Genomic DNA, 18,476 nt, shown 5'->3' with positions numbered 1-18,476 from the left:
TTTTTGGGTTTGTGTGTTTGTTTGATTCAATGAGCCGAGTTGGCCAAGTTGGCTGAATTTGTTGTTGATTGTTTGAAATAAACTGGGTTTTGTTTGAATTTTTGGGTTTCTGGGTTTCTGAATGTTTGAGATTTCTGGGTTTTCTTTGATTTTATGATTTTGACTATGAATCTTTGGGGAAGAACGAGAAAAACTAATAGGTTTTCAGCATGGGTCTTTGGGGAAGAAGGATTTGGGTTTGAGAAGAAAAGGGAAAAATTATGTTTTGATGTGGCTTCCTTTTGACCCTTAGATTTTTTATTAGCCACGTGTTCCTCATCAGTGTAAAAACAGGAGATAATGGGAGGCTTTTTAATGGGAGGGGAGCCGGTCCCTATAGGGTATGGGGTGACCTGATTTAGCCCGAGAAATTATTGTTCGCATCTATTGCATAAAATGGATGCACAAAATACTTCCTCTTTTCAATCCTGCCACATTGACTCCACAGATACGTGGCAAATTTCATTCACCAACACTTTGAATAGCCAGGTGCAGCCGAACCAGCGTTAACGCTTAACAATCCCTGAATCCTATGACACAATCCTATCAGCGACTTATTCAAAAATAAATAAATAATACTGACAACTTCAAAACAAGCCCAACCCCCACCAAATGCGATAATAATACACAACCAAAACAAACAAATAAAAAGGTGAAAAAAATAAACATATAGACAGATTTCCCTAGAGATATACACCACTGGTGGATTTTCAGTTCCCTCAACTTAAGTGCAATTTTAAAAAGCCTTTCCAAACGGGCACTAAAGAAAGTAAAATATCTGAAACTACATGAATTTTGAGTTTGATAATGCTGTAATAGAATACATACAATTAGAATATCAACTTAAGAGACTAAAGAAAGAAAATAGCTAAAACTGCATAAGGCTGTTGATTTTACAAAAGATGAGAAGAAATAAAAAATGCTAGATTCCTCTCAATCTTTGAGCATACATACAGATAAAGAAAAATAATTACGTGAAGGAACACACTCAACTGGATATATTCCATCTAGGATCACATCATTACATAAGCTGGGGTGAATAGATTTACCTTCTCAAGTAGATATTAGCACATAACTTATTGAAATGCTGTGTAAATTAATCACCAGACTAAGCCCTTTCTTCGTCTAAACCTGTCAACACGGTCAGTGCTCATACGAGACTTTTCAGGCTTGTTTGATTTTCTGGACTTCTCAAGTCGGCTATCTAAACTGTTTCTAGAAACTTCTGGAACATCTGAACTTAATTCAAATGTATCTGCAGTTCCAGTTTCAGATGCTTTGCTCTGATTATCAGATTCTACTGTAGGTTTTTTAGAACCATTTGTGGTTGCTTTTGATTTGCTAATGGTCTGTACATATTTCTTTAGGTGTTTAATGAACTCTGGGTAAAGCTCAAGATTGCAATGTCCACCTCCACTTAACCACAAGGGTTCGTACTTTTCCTTGCAAAGCTCCCAAAGCTGCTTCCCATGGGACCAATCCACAACTTCATCAGAAGTCCCCTGAACAGGGAACATAATATGTTTATTATAAATTTCTGTAAGAGAACTTAGGGAAAAAGATAATAGGATTTTGGAATGTTTCTACTGGAAAGGGCAAGGAGTAGAGGGCAATGTGATCACTTGGGGGAACAAAACCACATTTAAAAAGCAATCCCGGCCAAACCTTGACATGAACATGATGAACTGAATTATGCTTTTTTTTGGATAAATAACAAATTTAATTAAGACAAAAAAGGCATAGCCCAAATTTCCAAAATAAAAAGGCATAGCCCAAGTACACAGGAATTATGCAATAGGTGCACCCACAATTAAACTTCAAAATTGAAAAAATCAAAACAATTTAATAAGTTGGAAAAAGAAAATAATCCTGACGTAATCATCCATTCAAACAAGGATCAAAGCATCAATTTCAGATTTAATAGTCCACTCACATTAAACAGTAAGGAATTGCCTTCCAAATTTCTATGCACCCCTGTTAACCAAAACTTCCTTGTCAACATGTTAACAAATCTATTACTCCTTTAGGCATAACCCCCTGAACCCCAAACATGCTAAAAGCCATATTCCACAACTCTATGATGATAATACAACTATCTCCCCATTCCTTTTGCATGTACAACACCAAGCTACCACAATTATATTTCTTTTCCTCAATTTTTCTATTGTTAAGATTCTCCTCAATGATCTTACCAAAATTTAAGTTTGGTCCTGTCACCCACTCCACACTTATGAAACACAAAAAATTTTCCCAATCTCTCGTTATGTATTTACATAGACTAACACTGTGAGAGCCATTAAAAACAGTAGTAGACCATCCACCCCACAAACTTCCATATTTCTTCTCTATTACCCTCCTCCACAAAACCTCTCTCTCCATGCCAAATCTCCACAACGACTTTCCAAAAGATCTTGATTAAATAATTCAGGTTCCCACGATGGACAATCCTCCACTTAGAAGGGGCTCACATGTTTTATTCCATTTAATTAAATGGAATTTGGAGTCCTCAATTAAAAGTCTTCATAAAAAATCTCGCTGTAAATTTTCAATGTGATGTGCCACATCTATTAGTGGGTAAGCTTGAAAGAGTGCTTTTGATTAAGGTAATCTTAACTCTGTTCTAAGAGATAAAGTCGCTTCCTTCCTGCCTGTCTTCTTTCCATCTTCTTCTCCAATATGGTATTCCTAATGATCTTTGCTTTGAATTTAGCACCCAAAGGAAGATCTAGATATTTCATTGGCATATACGACACTTCATACCCCATAATATCCGCCAACTATTCCAAATGATGCACATCTCCAACTGGTACCAACTCTGACTTGCCCAAGTTAAACTTTAGACCAGAGACAGCTTCAATCCAAATAAAGCCAAACTTTAAATACAAATCTGATTAAGGTTAGCCACACCATCAATTTGTCATCCACAAAGAGTAAATGAGAAATCATCAATAAATTACTGTCCAAGTCGCCACTGTAAAACCAAATAAATATCTTCCTTCTTTTGCTTTTTCCATCATTACATTAAAGGCCTCCATAATAAATTAATAATAACAAAAAACAGGGGATAGAGTCTCTCCTAGGTGTAGTCCTCTAGAAATGTCCTTCATGCTTGATTTATGATGAAAAATGATTCTCCTCCCACATGATAAAAGAATCATAAAGGATCCATTTATTAGCTCAATACATCTGTGAAAAGTCTGGCAGATTCAGATGGATTTAAACTGTTATTATTTTTCATTGATTCAGACTCTAACTAATATAGTTCATTCACAACTCAGGAGGAAAGTTTCATCCCATGTCAAACTTCTCACAAAGCGGTTAAAGAGTTCCTATAATTTGTTCTCTTTAAGGATTAGCACATGCTATCTCTAAATTCCTTATCTGACTAAGAAAGCATTCTAATACCAAAGAAATATCATGTGACGCCCCAATCTGATTTGGATATTGTCTAAGTGTGTGTAGGAGTGATAAAATCCCATATCGGCCATTTACTAAGTAGATTTAGGCTTTATTAACAACTATAAGGAGCTTCAATTATGACGAGTCTTTTTGAAGTATAGTGTTGATGTGGCTAACCCTTTTCCTAGGGTCATTACCCACAATTAGATTGCATTTTCTTATTATATCCTCTATGCTTGAAAATTTTCAAAAAAATAAAAAATCAATAGCTATGTCATCAATTAAATATTTAAATTTCAAGTTTTTGTAACCTTAAATTATGCATAAAAAATACATTTATGGATTGAATGGTAATTAACATCCAATTTGAACGAAATTTGACGAGCATGTTAATAACATAAAGAATATGCAATCCAACGGTTTGATTTTCAAAATATACAGCCACGTTAATTTTTTAGAGGGAGTTTGAAGTGTTTCTCTCCAAACTAGTTTGTAGAGAAACTTTGTCCTATCATTTAATTTTAGTTAAGTTACCAAAACCAACAAGGTCCATAAATATATTCCCATACTTGCATCCAGCCACATGAACCCACCCACACTCAAAGAGATCAAGAAGAATATGGCCATCATGATGAAGAGCAAGAAGAGAATGAAAATGAAATTTGAAGTAAATATGACTTACATGTATAACAAGAACGGGACAGTTTACCATGCCAATTTTGTCAATATTCTGAAAGGAAAAATAAATTACATTAGTCCATCTACCAAATGGAACGACATGAGTAATAGAATCAATGGTATGAAAATACCTTAAAAATATCAAACCAGAATGTTCTTTTGACTGGGTACAGTACTCTCAGCCCAGACAAAATTGGGCTATGTAAAACCACTCCTCTCAAGTTTGGTATTCTTGAAGCAAGATCAAGGGTGGGGCCGCTACCAACAGATTGACCGTACAATATTAATTGTTCATCTTTAACATCATACTGCTCCTTAAGGCATTTATATGCTGCATCAATATCAGCATATGTATTACATTCAGATGGCTGTTTCAAAAGAAAAAGAGTGATTGTTAGATTATGACCATCAAGGAAAATAACAATATCCATAAAAAATCTCTGAAATATGTGCTGATCCAGGGTCATTCAAGCACAGTATCTGCCAAGCAATTAACGTTAATAATGAGATCCCCATAGAATAATATATATATTATGATGCATCAAACTGCAGTCCACCTTTTTGCCTCAACAACCAAAGGATTTAGATATTGCTTAGGTGCTGGCCCTAGTTAGTGCTAAACAAATACTTAACTCGCCCTTTCACTACCAAAAATTGAAGTATTAATCACAGAATATTTGATATGCAGTATCATATGAATTGTCAGCCAAAAAGGATTTCAAGTTAACATCATGTTCATAAGAATTTTTACAAGTGTTGGTATGCCTTTGGGTGCAATTAATTCTAACAGCATAATCCTCACAGGTAATATGTTTTCTCCTTAGGCAGGTGAAATAGCCCATAAACCTTTTTTTTTATAAGTGAAATAGCCCATAAACTTAATTTGACATTAACATTAAGACTTAGGAATTTAGATTTTATGATTGATCTCCTAGAAACATGAAGCAATTATTATTCGGAGAAATATAATTCTCCATGCGGCTTCTTTACTGTGAAAATGGAATATACCAATAAAAAAATGCATAATGATGACAAGCTACATCCTTTCTGAAAGAACTTGGGAGAATGCTTTTAATCATACATGCAGTAATGCTTAAAGACCCATTATTCACATATCAGAAACATCTCAAAAGACTTTTGTACATTCATGATTGGTAAATGAGTTAGTTATGTATTCATGGACCAGAAAGAACAGAAAATTGAACAAATATATAGATGAAAAACTTCTATTCGAAACCCATGTAATGCATTGGTAGGAAGGTCTTGGGTTCAACCCATGGGAGGTGTCAGTTAAACTACCTCCCATTTGGTAGCCTAATAAATTATTAAAAAAAAAAAAATCCAAGAGAACGAAAGAACAAATGAATGAATGATTTTATCTTAATACAATTTGAGACAGATGCGCTAGACCCAAAAAGTCAAATCAAGATATATTTAGTCAGCACAAGTTAAAATGTACAAGTACACAGTAGTTTCAACAAATTTCTAAGTACATGTCAAGGTCATACTTCTTACATGTCCCTGGGACTTCGTTGAAGAGGTTAAAAAGTGTGGCAGGTAGGGTCCTAGTTTCATACTACACTTGAGCCAACATTACATATACTCATTACATAATACACATTAACGCCTCATTTGTTTTGATAAAAAATAAAAATAAAAATAAACATTTTTTTTTTTCTGGAAAATGACTAGTTTTCTTTAAAACTAACTAGTTTTCCTGTGTTTGGTTAAGACACTGAAAATGAGCTAGAAAACACTTTTCTATTGTTTGACTAGCATAAAAAATCCTTAATATTTCTTATAATTCCAAGTAATTATAAGAACAAAAACTTTCATTCACAAAAACAGATACCAAATAGGAAAAACTTTTCTATTTTTGGGCTATTTGGGAGCCTCAAATTGGAAAAACACAACCTAAATTTGGAATCTACATAAAAGAATAAGTAGAAAAATTAGATTTTTTATCAAAGAAAGTCATTTGGAAGAAATAAAAAAGTCAGTCATAGCCAGTCAACAGTCGATCAACAATCAACCAGTGGAGAGAAAGAGCTAAGAGAGAGAAGTTATCCTTCTAGTGGGTATGTTTTCCATTGACCACAAAATATTTTTTCTGTTGACTTTCATTTTCCACATACCAAAAACCAAAAAATGCAGAATTTTCCGATTAAACAAATGGAGTGTCAATATACTTTTTATATGACATAATTGTTATAGATCACATATGTATGCATGTCTAGGAATCTAGGATTGGTCAGGCTGTATTGTTAATGTCAGAAATGCTTGTCACATGACTTCAAAAATTCAGCCTACTCAAAACTTGAGTTTCAATCTTTCCTATTTATTTGTTTAAACTCATCAAAATATAAGTCTAACAAAGCCAAAAAGGTACAAAACCTAACACTTAGTTCATAGTTTTTATTTTGAACAAAAATCAGGATATCTAAGTGCTCTAATAAACAGACACCTACAATAAATTATAGACTAGCAAGATTTAATAAAAGCAAATAATAAACATTTTTTCCCATTTCCATCAAACTAGTATTAGTGAAGCTACGCATCCAACCTTTCCAGTTGATTGTCCATAACCAGAGTAATCATACCTGCACAAAACAAAGAAGCAAGGGTCACTAAATTAATCCAATGGTGATTATAATATCAGAGTTGTAGAAAGATATACTAGTATCAAAAAGTAGTGTACTTCACTACTTCTATTTTACTTTCAGATTCTTTAATTAATAGAAGAGATATTTATCTGTATCTTCATGCTTATCTAGCTCTAACAAAAATGAAATTTTTTCTCCATATCATTTGAAAAAAAAACCAGACAGAACACTTGGATATGATGCACACATGCACTGTTGAGAAGAAAACAAAATCAAATGCGCATAGTTCTCACATAATGAAACTTTATGAAATGAATGTCGTTAACACCAGCCAAAAGAGAGTACTGACAAAACCAGACATGAACAGAAATACAAATAAATACCACGTCTTCGGTCAAAACAGAATTTGAGCAGTTTCCTACTTCTCCTACTTCTTTGCCCATGTGATGCACAGGAATTCAATGAAATTCAAACTTCCGAAAATAATTCTTTTTTTTAAAAACTATATTGTAGAATTGACTGTGTCCAGGAATCAGCCTCTTCAAAAAGAAAAATATGGAGGTAAGCCTGCTTACCATGACCTCTCCTAGATCTCGCAAAATGCAAAAGATTTGTGCATTGGGTACAACTTTTTTTTTTATACTATAGATTTGACTATGAGGAGAACTAGTAGTAAGATATAAACATCTAAGTAACTGTTATTACTGATGTCATTAATATTGATTAATATCTAATAAAAAAATAGGATTTTCTTTTCTATTACTGATGTCATTAATATTGAATGCACCATGTTGATACCATGCTGCGAGGCATCGACGCACCATGTGGCCATGCTACCAGAAAATTTTATTCCAGATTTATATAGCATAGACACAAAGATGAAAACACCAAAAGGCGTACTGTTAACACTGTACTAGTGTCAAATATTAATGATAGATTAGGATGCTAAGACTTGGTAGTAGAAGATCATGAGTCGACCATTATTTCATTAGATGCAACTCAACGAATATGTATACTTACATATACATATGCAGATATGTGTTCTTATACATACAGATGTACGAACATTTTTTTTTCTTTTTTGATAAGACATACGAACATGTTGAATTGGGGTTATATGCAAACCACCTCGTTTATTTTCTATTTTTTTCATAAGTATCAAAAGTTATCAATAAAGAGGCACTATCTTATCTACAGTAGATGTATAAATCATGTAATCTATTAGGAGTAGTATTTGTACTAAACCTATTACTATAAATATTAAGCATATGTGTAGCATAATTTAATTTAACCCAAACAAACACACTTTTCAAGAATTAACATAGTATCAAAGCCAAAAAATAAAAATAAAAAAAACCCTTCCATGGCCAACTTTAGCATTCTTCAGCCAACTATGGCATCACACATTGCCTGCAACCAACCAATCTTGTAACCATATGTCCGACAACCACCATCATGCAATGAAATAAGCCCCCCAACACTCCAATGACTGGGTAGATATTATGAAGTATTTGCTATATGGTTCCATTGAACACCTGAAAGCGTGCCTAGTTACCAAGGGTTATACTCAGACTTGGGGTGGATGATTCATAGTCATTTTCTCCTGTTGCTAAAATTTCTTCAATTCAGTTTCTAATATCCTTGGGTGCTAATCTTGGTTGGGCATTGTTTTAGTTGGGTTTTAAAAATGCCTTCTTACATAGTGATTTGCGGGTGAAATATACATGAAGCAACCACTGGGGTTTGTTGCTCAGGAGGAATCTAATAAGGTGTGCAGATTAGGTAAAGCTGTCTATGGTCTTAACCAGCCTCCTTGAACTTGGTTTGGAAACTTTAGTGATACAGTAATCAGGGTTGGACTTCACCATTTCCAGTCCGATCATTCAATCTTCTCTTTTACTTTTAAGAACAAAAAGATTGTATTTAAAGTCTACATTGATGATATAATTCTCACTAGTGATAATAAGAAGGGGACACAGGAGTTAAAGGAGTTCATCCAAAGTTCATTTTGAACTAAGGATCTAGGAAACCTACATTATTTCTTTGGCTAAGCATCTACGCAACCTAAATTACTTCTAGTAATTCAGGTTCCCACGATGGACAATCCTCCACTTAGAAGGGGCTCACATGTTTTATTCCATTTAATTAAATGGAATTTGGAGTCCTCAATTAAAAGTCTTCATAAAAAATCTCGCTGTAAATTTTCAATGTGATGTGCCACATCTATTAGTGGGTAAGCTTGAAAGAGTGCTTTTGATTAAGGTAATCTTAACTCTGTTCTAAGAGATAAAGTCGCTTCCTTCCTGCCTGTCTTCTTTCCATCTTCTTCTCCAATATGGTATTCCTAATGATCTTTGCTTTGAATTTAGCACCCAAAGGAAGATCTAGATATTTCATTGGCATATACGACACTTCATACCCCATAATATCCGCCAACTATTCCAAATGATGCACATCTCCAACTGGTACCAACTCTGACTTGCCCAAGTTAAACTTTAGACCAGAGACAGCTTCAATCCAAATAAAGCCAAACTTTAAATACAAATCTGATTAAGGTTAGCCACACCATCAATTTGTCATCCACAAAGAGTAAATGAGAAATCATCAATAAATTACTGTCCAAGTCGCCACTGTAAAACCAAATAAATATCTTCCTTCTTTTGCTTTTTCCATCATTACATTAAAGGCCTCCATAATAAATTAATAATAACAAAAAACAGGGGATAGAGTCTCTCCTAGGTGTAGTCCTCTAGAAATGTCCTTCATGCTTGATTTATGATGAAAAATGATTCTCCTCCCACATGATAAAAGAATCATAAAGGATCCATTTATTAGCTCAATACATCTGTGAAAAGTCTGGCAGATTCAGATGGATTTAAACTGTTATTATTTTTCATTGATTCAGACTCTAACTAATATAGTTCATTCACAACTCAGGAGGAAAGTTTCATCCCATGTCAAACTTCTCACAAAGCGGTTAAAGAGTTCCTATAATTTGTTCTCTTTAAGGATTAGCACATGCTATCTCTAAATTCCTTATCTGACTAAGAAAGCATTCTAATACCAAAGAAATATCATGTGACGCCCCAATCTGATTTGGATATTGTCTAAGTGTGTGTAGGAGTGATAAAATCCCATATCGGCCATTTACTAAGTAGATTTAGGCTTTATTAACAACTATAAGGAGCTTCAATTATGACGAGTCTTTTTGAAGTATAGTGTTGATGTGGCTAACCCTTTTCCTAGGGTCATTACCCACAATTAGATTGCATTTTCTTATTATATCCTCTATGCTTGAAAATTTTCAAAAAAATAAAAAATCAATAGCTATGTCATCAATTAAATATTTAAATTTCAAGTTTTTGTAACCTTAAATTATGCATAAAAAATACATTTATGGATTGAATGGTAATTAACATCCAATTTGAACGAAATTTGACGAGCATGTTAATAACATAAAGAATATGCAATCCAACGGTTTGATTTTCAAAATATACAGCCACGTTAATTTTTTAGAGGGAGTTTGAAGTGTTTCTCTCCAAACTAGTTTGTAGAGAAACTTTGTCCTATCATTTAATTTTAGTTAAGTTACCAAAACCAACAAGGTCCATAAATATATTCCCATACTTGCATCCAGCCACATGAACCCACCCACACTCAAAGAGATCAAGAAGAATATGGCCATCATGATGAAGAGCAAGAAGAGAATGAAAATGAAATTTGAAGTAAATATGACTTACATGTATAACAAGAACGGGACAGTTTACCATGCCAATTTTGTCAATATTCTGAAAGGAAAAATAAATTACATTAGTCCATCTACCAAATGGAACGACATGAGTAATAGAATCAATGGTATGAAAATACCTTAAAAATATCAAACCAGAATGTTCTTTTGACTGGGTACAGTACTCTCAGCCCAGACAAAATTGGGCTATGTAAAACCACTCCTCTCAAGTTTGGTATTCTTGAAGCAAGATCAAGGGTGGGGCCGCTACCAACAGATTGACCGTACAATATTAATTGTTCATCTTTAACATCATACTGCTCCTTAAGGCATTTATATGCTGCATCAATATCAGCATATGTATTACATTCAGATGGCTGTTTCAAAAGAAAAAGAGTGATTGTTAGATTATGACCATCAAGGAAAATAACAATATCCATAAAAAATCTCTGAAATATGTGCTGATCCAGGGTCATTCAAGCACAGTATCTGCCAAGCAATTAACGTTAATAATGAGATCCCCATAGAATAATATATATATTATGATGCATCAAACTGCAGTCCACCTTTTTGCCTCAACAACCAAAGGATTTAGATATTGCTTAGGTGCTGGCCCTAGTTAGTGCTAAACAAATACTTAACTCGCCCTTTCACTACCAAAAATTGAAGTATTAATCACAGAATATTTGATATGCAGTATCATATGAATTGTCAGCCAAAAAGGATTTCAAGTTAACATCATGTTCATAAGAATTTTTACAAGTGTTGGTATGCCTTTGGGTGCAATTAATTCTAACAGCATAATCCTCACAGGTAATATGTTTTCTCCTTAGGCAGGTGAAATAGCCCATAAACCTTTTTTTTTATAAGTGAAATAGCCCATAAACTTAATTTGACATTAACATTAAGACTTAGGAATTTAGATTTTATGATTGATCTCCTAGAAACATGAAGCAATTATTATTCGGAGAAATATAATTCTCCATGCGGCTTCTTTACTGTGAAAATGGAATATACCAATAAAAAAATGCATAATGATGACAAGCTACATCCTTTCTGAAAGAACTTGGGAGAATGCTTTTAATCATACATGCAGTAATGCTTAAAGACCCATTATTCACATATCAGAAACATCTCAAAAGACTTTTGTACATTCATGATTGGTAAATGAGTTAGTTATGTATTCATGGACCAGAAAGAACAGAAAATTGAACAAATATATAGATGAAAAACTTCTATTCGAAACCCATGTAATGCATTGGTAGGAAGGTCTTGGGTTCAACCCATGGGAGGTGTCAGTTAAACTACCTCCCATTTGGTAGCCTAATAAATTATTAAAAAAAAAAAAATCCAAGAGAACGAAAGAACAAATGAATGAATGATTTTATCTTAATACAATTTGAGACAGATGCGCTAGACCCAAAAAGTCAAATCAAGATATATTTAGTCAGCACAAGTTAAAATGTACAAGTACACAGTAGTTTCAACAAATTTCTAAGTACATGTCAAGGTCATACTTCTTACATGTCCCTGGGACTTCGTTGAAGAGGTTAAAAAGTGTGGCAGGTAGGGTCCTAGTTTCATACTACACTTGAGCCAACATTACATATACTCATTACATAATACACATTAACGCCTCATTTGTTTTGATAAAAAATAAAAATAAAAATAAACATTTTTTTTTTTCTGGAAAATGACTAGTTTTCTTTAAAACTAACTAGTTTTCCTGTGTTTGGTTAAGACACTGAAAATGAGCTAGAAAACACTTTTCTATTGTTTGACTAGCATAAAAAATCCTTAATATTTCTTATAATTCCAAGTAATTATAAGAACAAAAACTTTCATTCACAAAAACAGATACCAAATAGGAAAAACTTTTCTATTTTTGGGCTATTTGGGAGCCTCAAATTGGAAAAACACAACCTAAATTTGGAATCTACATAAAAGAATAAGTAGAAAAATTAGATTTTTTATCAAAGAAAGTCATTTGGAAGAAATAAAAAAGTCAGTCATAGCCAGTCAACAGTCGATCAACAATCAACCAGTGGAGAGAAAGAGCTAAGAGAGAGAAGTTATCCTTCTAGTGGGTATGTTTTCCATTGACCACAAAATATTTTTTCTGTTGACTTTCATTTTCCACATACCAAAAACCAAAAAATGCAGAATTTTCCGATTAAACAAATGGAGTGTCAATATACTTTTTATATGACATAATTGTTATAGATCACATATGTATGCATGTCTAGGAATCTAGGATTGGTCAGGCTGTATTGTTAATGTCAGAAATGCTTGTCACATGACTTCAAAAATTCAGCCTACTCAAAACTTGAGTTTCAATCTTTCCTATTTATTTGTTTAAACTCATCAAAATATAAGTCTAACAAAGCCAAAAAGGTACAAAACCTAACACTTAGTTCATAGTTTTTATTTTGAACAAAAATCAGGATATCTAAGTGCTCTAATAAACAGACACCTACAATAAATTATAGACTAGCAAGATTTAATAAAAGCAAATAATAAACATTTTTTCCCATTTCCATCAAACTAGTATTAGTGAAGCTACGCATCCAACCTTTCCAGTTGATTGTCCATAACCAGAGTAATCATACCTGCACAAAACAAAGAAGCAAGGGTCACTAAATTAATCCAATGGTGATTATAATATCAGAGTTGTAGAAAGATATACTAGTATCAAAAAGTAGTGTACTTCACTACTTCTATTTTACTTTCAGATTCTTTAATTAATAGAAGAGATATTTATCTGTATCTTCATGCTTATCTAGCTCTAACAAAAATGAAATTTTTTCTCCATATCATTTGAAAAAAAAACCAGACAGAACACTTGGATATGATGCACACATGCACTGTTGAGAAGAAAACAAAATCAAATGCGCATAGTTCTCACATAATGAAACTTTATGAAATGAATGTCGTTAACACCAGCCAAAAGAGAGTACTGACAAAACCAGACATGAACAGAAATACAAATAAATACCACGTCTTCGGTCAAAACAGAATTTGAGCAGTTTCCTACTTCTCCTACTTCTTTGCCCATGTGATGCACAGGAATTCAATGAAATTCAAACTTCCGAAAATAATTCTTTTTTTTAAAAACTATATTGTAGAATTGACTGTGTCCAGGAATCAGCCTCTTCAAAAAGAAAAATATGGAGGTAAGCCTGCTTACCATGACCTCTCCTAGATCTCGCAAAATGCAAAAGATTTGTGCATTGGGTACAACTTTTTTTTTTATACTATAGATTTGACTATGAGGAGAACTAGTAGTAAGATATAAACATCTAAGTAACTGTTATTACTGATGTCATTAATATTGATTAATATCTAATAAAAAAATAGGATTTTCTTTTCTATTACTGATGTCATTAATATTGAATGCACCATGTTGATACCATGCTGCGAGGCATCGACGCACCATGTGGCCATGCTACCAGAAAATTTTATTCCAGATTTATATAGCATAGACACAAAGATGAAAACACCAAAAGGCGTACTGTTAACACTGTACTAGTGTCAAATATTAATGATAGATTAGGATGCTAAGACTTGGTAGTAGAAGATCATGAGTCGACCATTATTTCATTAGATGCAACTCAACGAATATGTATACTTACATATACATATGCAGATATGTGTTCTTATACATACAGATGTACGAACATTTTTTTTTCTTTTTTGATAAGACATACGAACATGTTGAATTGGGGTTATATGCAAACCACCTCGTTTATTTTCTATTTTTTTCATAAGTATCAAAAGTTATCAATAAAGAGGCACTATCTTATCTACAGTAGATGTATAAATCATGTAATCTATTAGGAGTAGTATTTGTACTAAACCTATTACTATAAATATTAAGCATATGTGTAGCATAATTTAATTTAACCCAAACAAACACACTTTTCAAGAATTAACATAGTATCAAAGCCAAAAAATAAAAATAAAAAAAACCCTTCCATGGCCAACTTTAGCATTCTTCAGCCAACTATGGCATCACACATTGCCTGCAACCAACCAATCTTGTAACCATATGTCCGACAACCACCATCATGCAATGAAATAAGCCCCCCAACACTCCAATGACTGGGTAGATATTATGAAGTATTTGCTATATGGTTCCATTGAACACCTGAAAGCGTGCCTAGTTACCAAGGGTTATACTCAGACTTGGGGTGGATGATTCATAGTCATTTTCTCCTGTTGCTAAAATTTCTTCAATTCAGTTTCTAATATCCTTGGGTGCTAATCTTGGTTGGGCATTGTTTTAGTTGGGTTTTAAAAATGCCTTCTTACATAGTGATTTGCGGGTGAAATATACATGAAGCAACCACTGGGGTTTGTTGCTCAGGAGGAATCTAATAAGGTGTGCAGATTAGGTAAAGCTGTCTATGGTCTTAACCAGCCTCCTTGAACTTGGTTTGGAAACTTTAGTGATACAGTAATCAGGGTTGGACTTCACCATTTCCAGTCCGATCATTCAATCTTCTCTTTTACTTTTAAGAACAAAAAGATTGTATTTAAAGTCTACATTGATGATATAATTCTCACTAGTGATAATAAGAAGGGGACACAGGAGTTAAAGGAGTTCATCCAAAGTTCATTTTGAACTAAGGATCTAGGAAACCTACATTATTTCTTTGGCTAAGCATCTACGCAACCTAAATTACTTCTAGGGAATTGAGTTAGCCTGATCTAAGGAAAGAATTAGTTTGTAGCAGTGGAAATATGTGTTGGATATTTTGGGAAAAACTAGACTGTCAAGTTCTAAACCTGTAGAAACTCCTACAAATCCCAATGTTAAATTGTGCGTGAATCAAGGGAAGTTATTATCAAATCCTGAAAATATTGTCACATGGTTGGCAAGTTGAATTGTCTCGCCATTACTTTCCATATCCTTTGAAGTGAGTGTTGTAGGCCAATTTATGACAGATCCTCATCATCCACACTGGGAGGCAATTCTTCAGGTTGTGAAGTATTTGAATGCGCATCTTGACCGAGTAGAAGCATTTACAGCTTCATATTGGAATTTTAACTTTAGTTATCGTACCTGATGTGGTGGAATGGAATTTTAAATGACATAGCACATTGTACTGTGTACTCCTTTAGATTCATGAAAACATCCTCTCCAATATAAGACAAATGGAAAGAATCCTGATCCAGTCAATATCTGAAACCCAAAAAGTTCCTATAGTTATTTTTCTTTGACTACCTATTCTTGATGAATATCACAAAATTTAATGAAAGTATCTCTTCATTCTTCAAGTTGGGCATCTATCATCTCAGTGGAACAGATATAGTTTTTTACCTAATTTTCAGCAATCGGAAGACATATCCTGTTATATGAGGAAGAACATTCAATGATCTCGACAAATTGACAATATGCCTAGACATCCTTAATTTTAATTATAACATGTACTCTGCCATGCCACTGGATTCCATCATATGCCCTCTCCATGAACTAAAGTTGCCAACAAAATCATCATTTTTCTATTTCAGTTCTCAGATATACTATGAGTATACTTGTTGACAACAAAATTAATCATTTCCAAATCTAAATCTTGCCCTTTAAAGTTCTCATTTTCTTTTGACATTCATTTATTTAGAAACTTCCTAAAAACCTTTTATCAAAGCAGAACCATCAGACTTAAGCTTACACACGAAACACCATACTATGTGCTATAGGAAAGAAAGATTAATCATTTACAACGTTGATTACATCCAAAACCACTATCACACAAAAAATTTGAGAAAGGAGACAAACCCAATTGCACTGTCATGAAAATTTCACCATACTAAGCAACGCCCATCAAATTTTAGACACAATAATTCCCAACCAAAACTCAAGGCAGTGACAAAAACACCAAAAACCCAGATAAAATATCCCTAAACTAAACCTCAAAAACCCAAAGTTAAGCTCAAAAAGTAGTCTTACCCCATGAGATTGACACGAAGTCGATTGCTAAGTTCAACGAAAAGCTCAAACATCTGACCCAAATCAGCAGCATTTCCATGAGAGTAAAGCAGAGTAGCGGAAGGCTTGTGATGCTTAACATGAATAGCTACGATATCGTTGCCTTTTCTGGTCCGAAGCTTGAGTACTTCCACGTTGTTTTTCCTAGGAACCTCAGGAATAGAGAAGCGAACAGGTTGAGTTTCCAACGACGACGCGTCGTCTTCTGAGATCAGAGTGTAAGACGGTGGGGTCGGAGGGAAGAAAGCGAACTTGGCCGCGATCGACGACGTGACTCCGCCCATTCTGTTGTTATCATCGACGGAAACAGACTCATACAAGCCTTTAAAGCCCCTCTTTTTTCTCAGATCAGAAAGGAAAGGAAAGTTGAGAGAAGAGAAAGATGACAAAAGGTGAAGATTTGGTGGCGCGTGGTAGTTGGTGGTGGCGCGTCAAAGGAAAGGAGCGTGTCAAAGTTTGCCGTGGAAGCTCATATTTTTAATAAAGGTTTAAAAGAGTTTTATAATGGGAGAGAGAAGTGAGGGACTGTTCAGTGAGTATTGTCGCCTGACGGCGACTTTTATATGATTTGTCTGTGTTTATATACTTGTATTATGGAGGCAAAAGCTGTGTATTTGCAAAAGAATTAGAAGATTGAAAAATGTTTAGTTGTATATAACTAACTACTTGTGACTTTTGGATGCTCAGGTGGTCATATCATACTAATAACGAGTTTTGCTTTTCGTTTACCAAAAAAAAAACGAGTTTGCTTTTCTTTGATTGAGATTAGATTTGACAAATTAAAATTAGGAGAATTTTAAAATAGCCTTTTAGTATCGTATATGTTTAGGGCATACAACATAAATCATTTTAAGAAACTTTTCAGGACAACATAAAAAAGTAACTAATTTTCTTTTACAACTTTTTCAATTTTTATAAAAGTTTTCTAAAATAGATGATTAATGTAATAATTCATTTGGATTGAGGGGGAGAGAAAAGAAGTAGAGTAGAATAAATTTAGTACAAAATTAGTTTATTTTTAGTTAACTCTACTCTACTTCCTTCCGCTCCTCCTCTATCCAAACAAACCATAATTCTTAAGACAATGACCAAGACGCCCTTAACAACCAAAACTCCTCATTACATCACCAAGCATCAAGGGTCCTCCGGCCCAAATGCACCACTCATCAAACACCATTGTTTAATCGTTCAAAATTCCATCATCCAGCATCAAGGCCCTTCCAGCCAACTAGCTAAGCTCATTGGACTAGGATGTTAAGTCGTCCAACAAGTATCATGGGAAGCCTTAAACATGAGTCGCCTGACCCTCCATCCACTTGTCCACCCCTGAACGATTGCATACCGATGAAGGTACACTCACGAAAACCTCCAAACTTCAGGCATGAGATATCCACCCAGCAACCCACATTCTCAAGTTATGGGCATAAAATCCAAGAATCTCACTACCATTAACTCTAAACATTCAATCATGCCCCCACTAAGGAAGTGGCAAAAATCATGGAAGCCAGTCTGTATAAATACCAGACCCCTCCATTCTAAAGTATGAGTGAAAAAAAGCTAACTCTAGCCATTTGAGTTCAATCTTGGGTTTGACATTAAGCATCGAAAAAACTTAAGTCGGCACCATGCTGGTGACCTTCGATAGTGTAATTCTTTTTTGCAGGTCTTTCAAAGCTTTTGTTTACTAGATTAGCTCACTAATTTTCTTTGATTCATCAAATGAATTGATAAATTTAATAACACATGTTGTTATAAATTTTGAAGATTTTATCAATCAAAGACATTTGGTATTGGGGATTTGAAAAGGTCACTTAATGGGTTAAAGAAGATTCCTCTAAGATTTGAAAAAACATATTACACCTAATTATTTCAAATTTACTTATTAATAGAAACAAAAATATTTGATTTTATATTCTACTAGACTTTTTCACACATTATGCGCATCCTATATAGGATCTTTTATATATATATTTTCCAAACAAACGAAAAGGATAAACTTTAAAAATAAACAATAACTGTAAATTATTTTTTGAACCTGAAT

At 33.8% G+C, this 18,476-nt stretch overlaps 1 protein-coding gene across 1 annotated transcript; it reads right to left on the bottom strand.

The window, feature by feature from the left end:
* Positions 1-814: 814 nt before the first annotated feature.
* Positions 815-17,038, bottom strand: LOC115965919 (alpha/beta hydrolase domain-containing protein 17B-like). Its single transcript, XM_031085238.1, has 8 exons — positions 16,397-17,038; positions 13,019-13,055; positions 10,587-10,823; positions 10,347-10,507; positions 6,680-6,716; positions 4,248-4,484; positions 4,121-4,168; positions 815-1,541 (listed from the first exon to the last, which is right to left on the bottom strand). Exons 1-8 carry the CDS (start codon positions 16,717-16,719, stop codon positions 1,140-1,142), a joined length of 1,482 nt encoding a protein of 493 aa, XP_030941098.1. The 5' UTR covers positions 16,720-17,038; the 3' UTR covers positions 815-1,139.
* Positions 17,039-18,476: the final 1,438 nt, after the last annotated feature.

Source organism: Quercus lobata, chromosome 2 (genome assembly GCF_001633185.2).
Source record: "Quercus lobata isolate SW786 chromosome 2, ValleyOak3.0 Primary Assembly, whole genome shotgun sequence".
Taxonomy (NCBI): Eukaryota; Viridiplantae; Streptophyta; class Magnoliopsida; order Fagales; family Fagaceae; genus Quercus; species Quercus lobata.
This window is presented reverse-complemented; position numbering and strand designations above follow the sequence as displayed.

Coding starts and splice junctions, on each gene's coding strand:
- LOC115965919 (XM_031085238.1), bottom strand. CDS start 16,719: ATGGGCGGAGTCACGTCGTCGATCGCGGCCAAGTTCGCTTTCTTCCCT. Junction 4,485..6,679: donor ATGGACAATCAACTGGAAAG/GTTGGATGCGTA, acceptor CTTTTGAAACAG/CCATCTGAATGTAATACATA. Junction 4,169..4,247: donor TCTGGTTTGATATTTTTAAG/GTATTTTCATAC, acceptor TTTTCCTTTCAG/AATATTGACAAAATTGGCAT.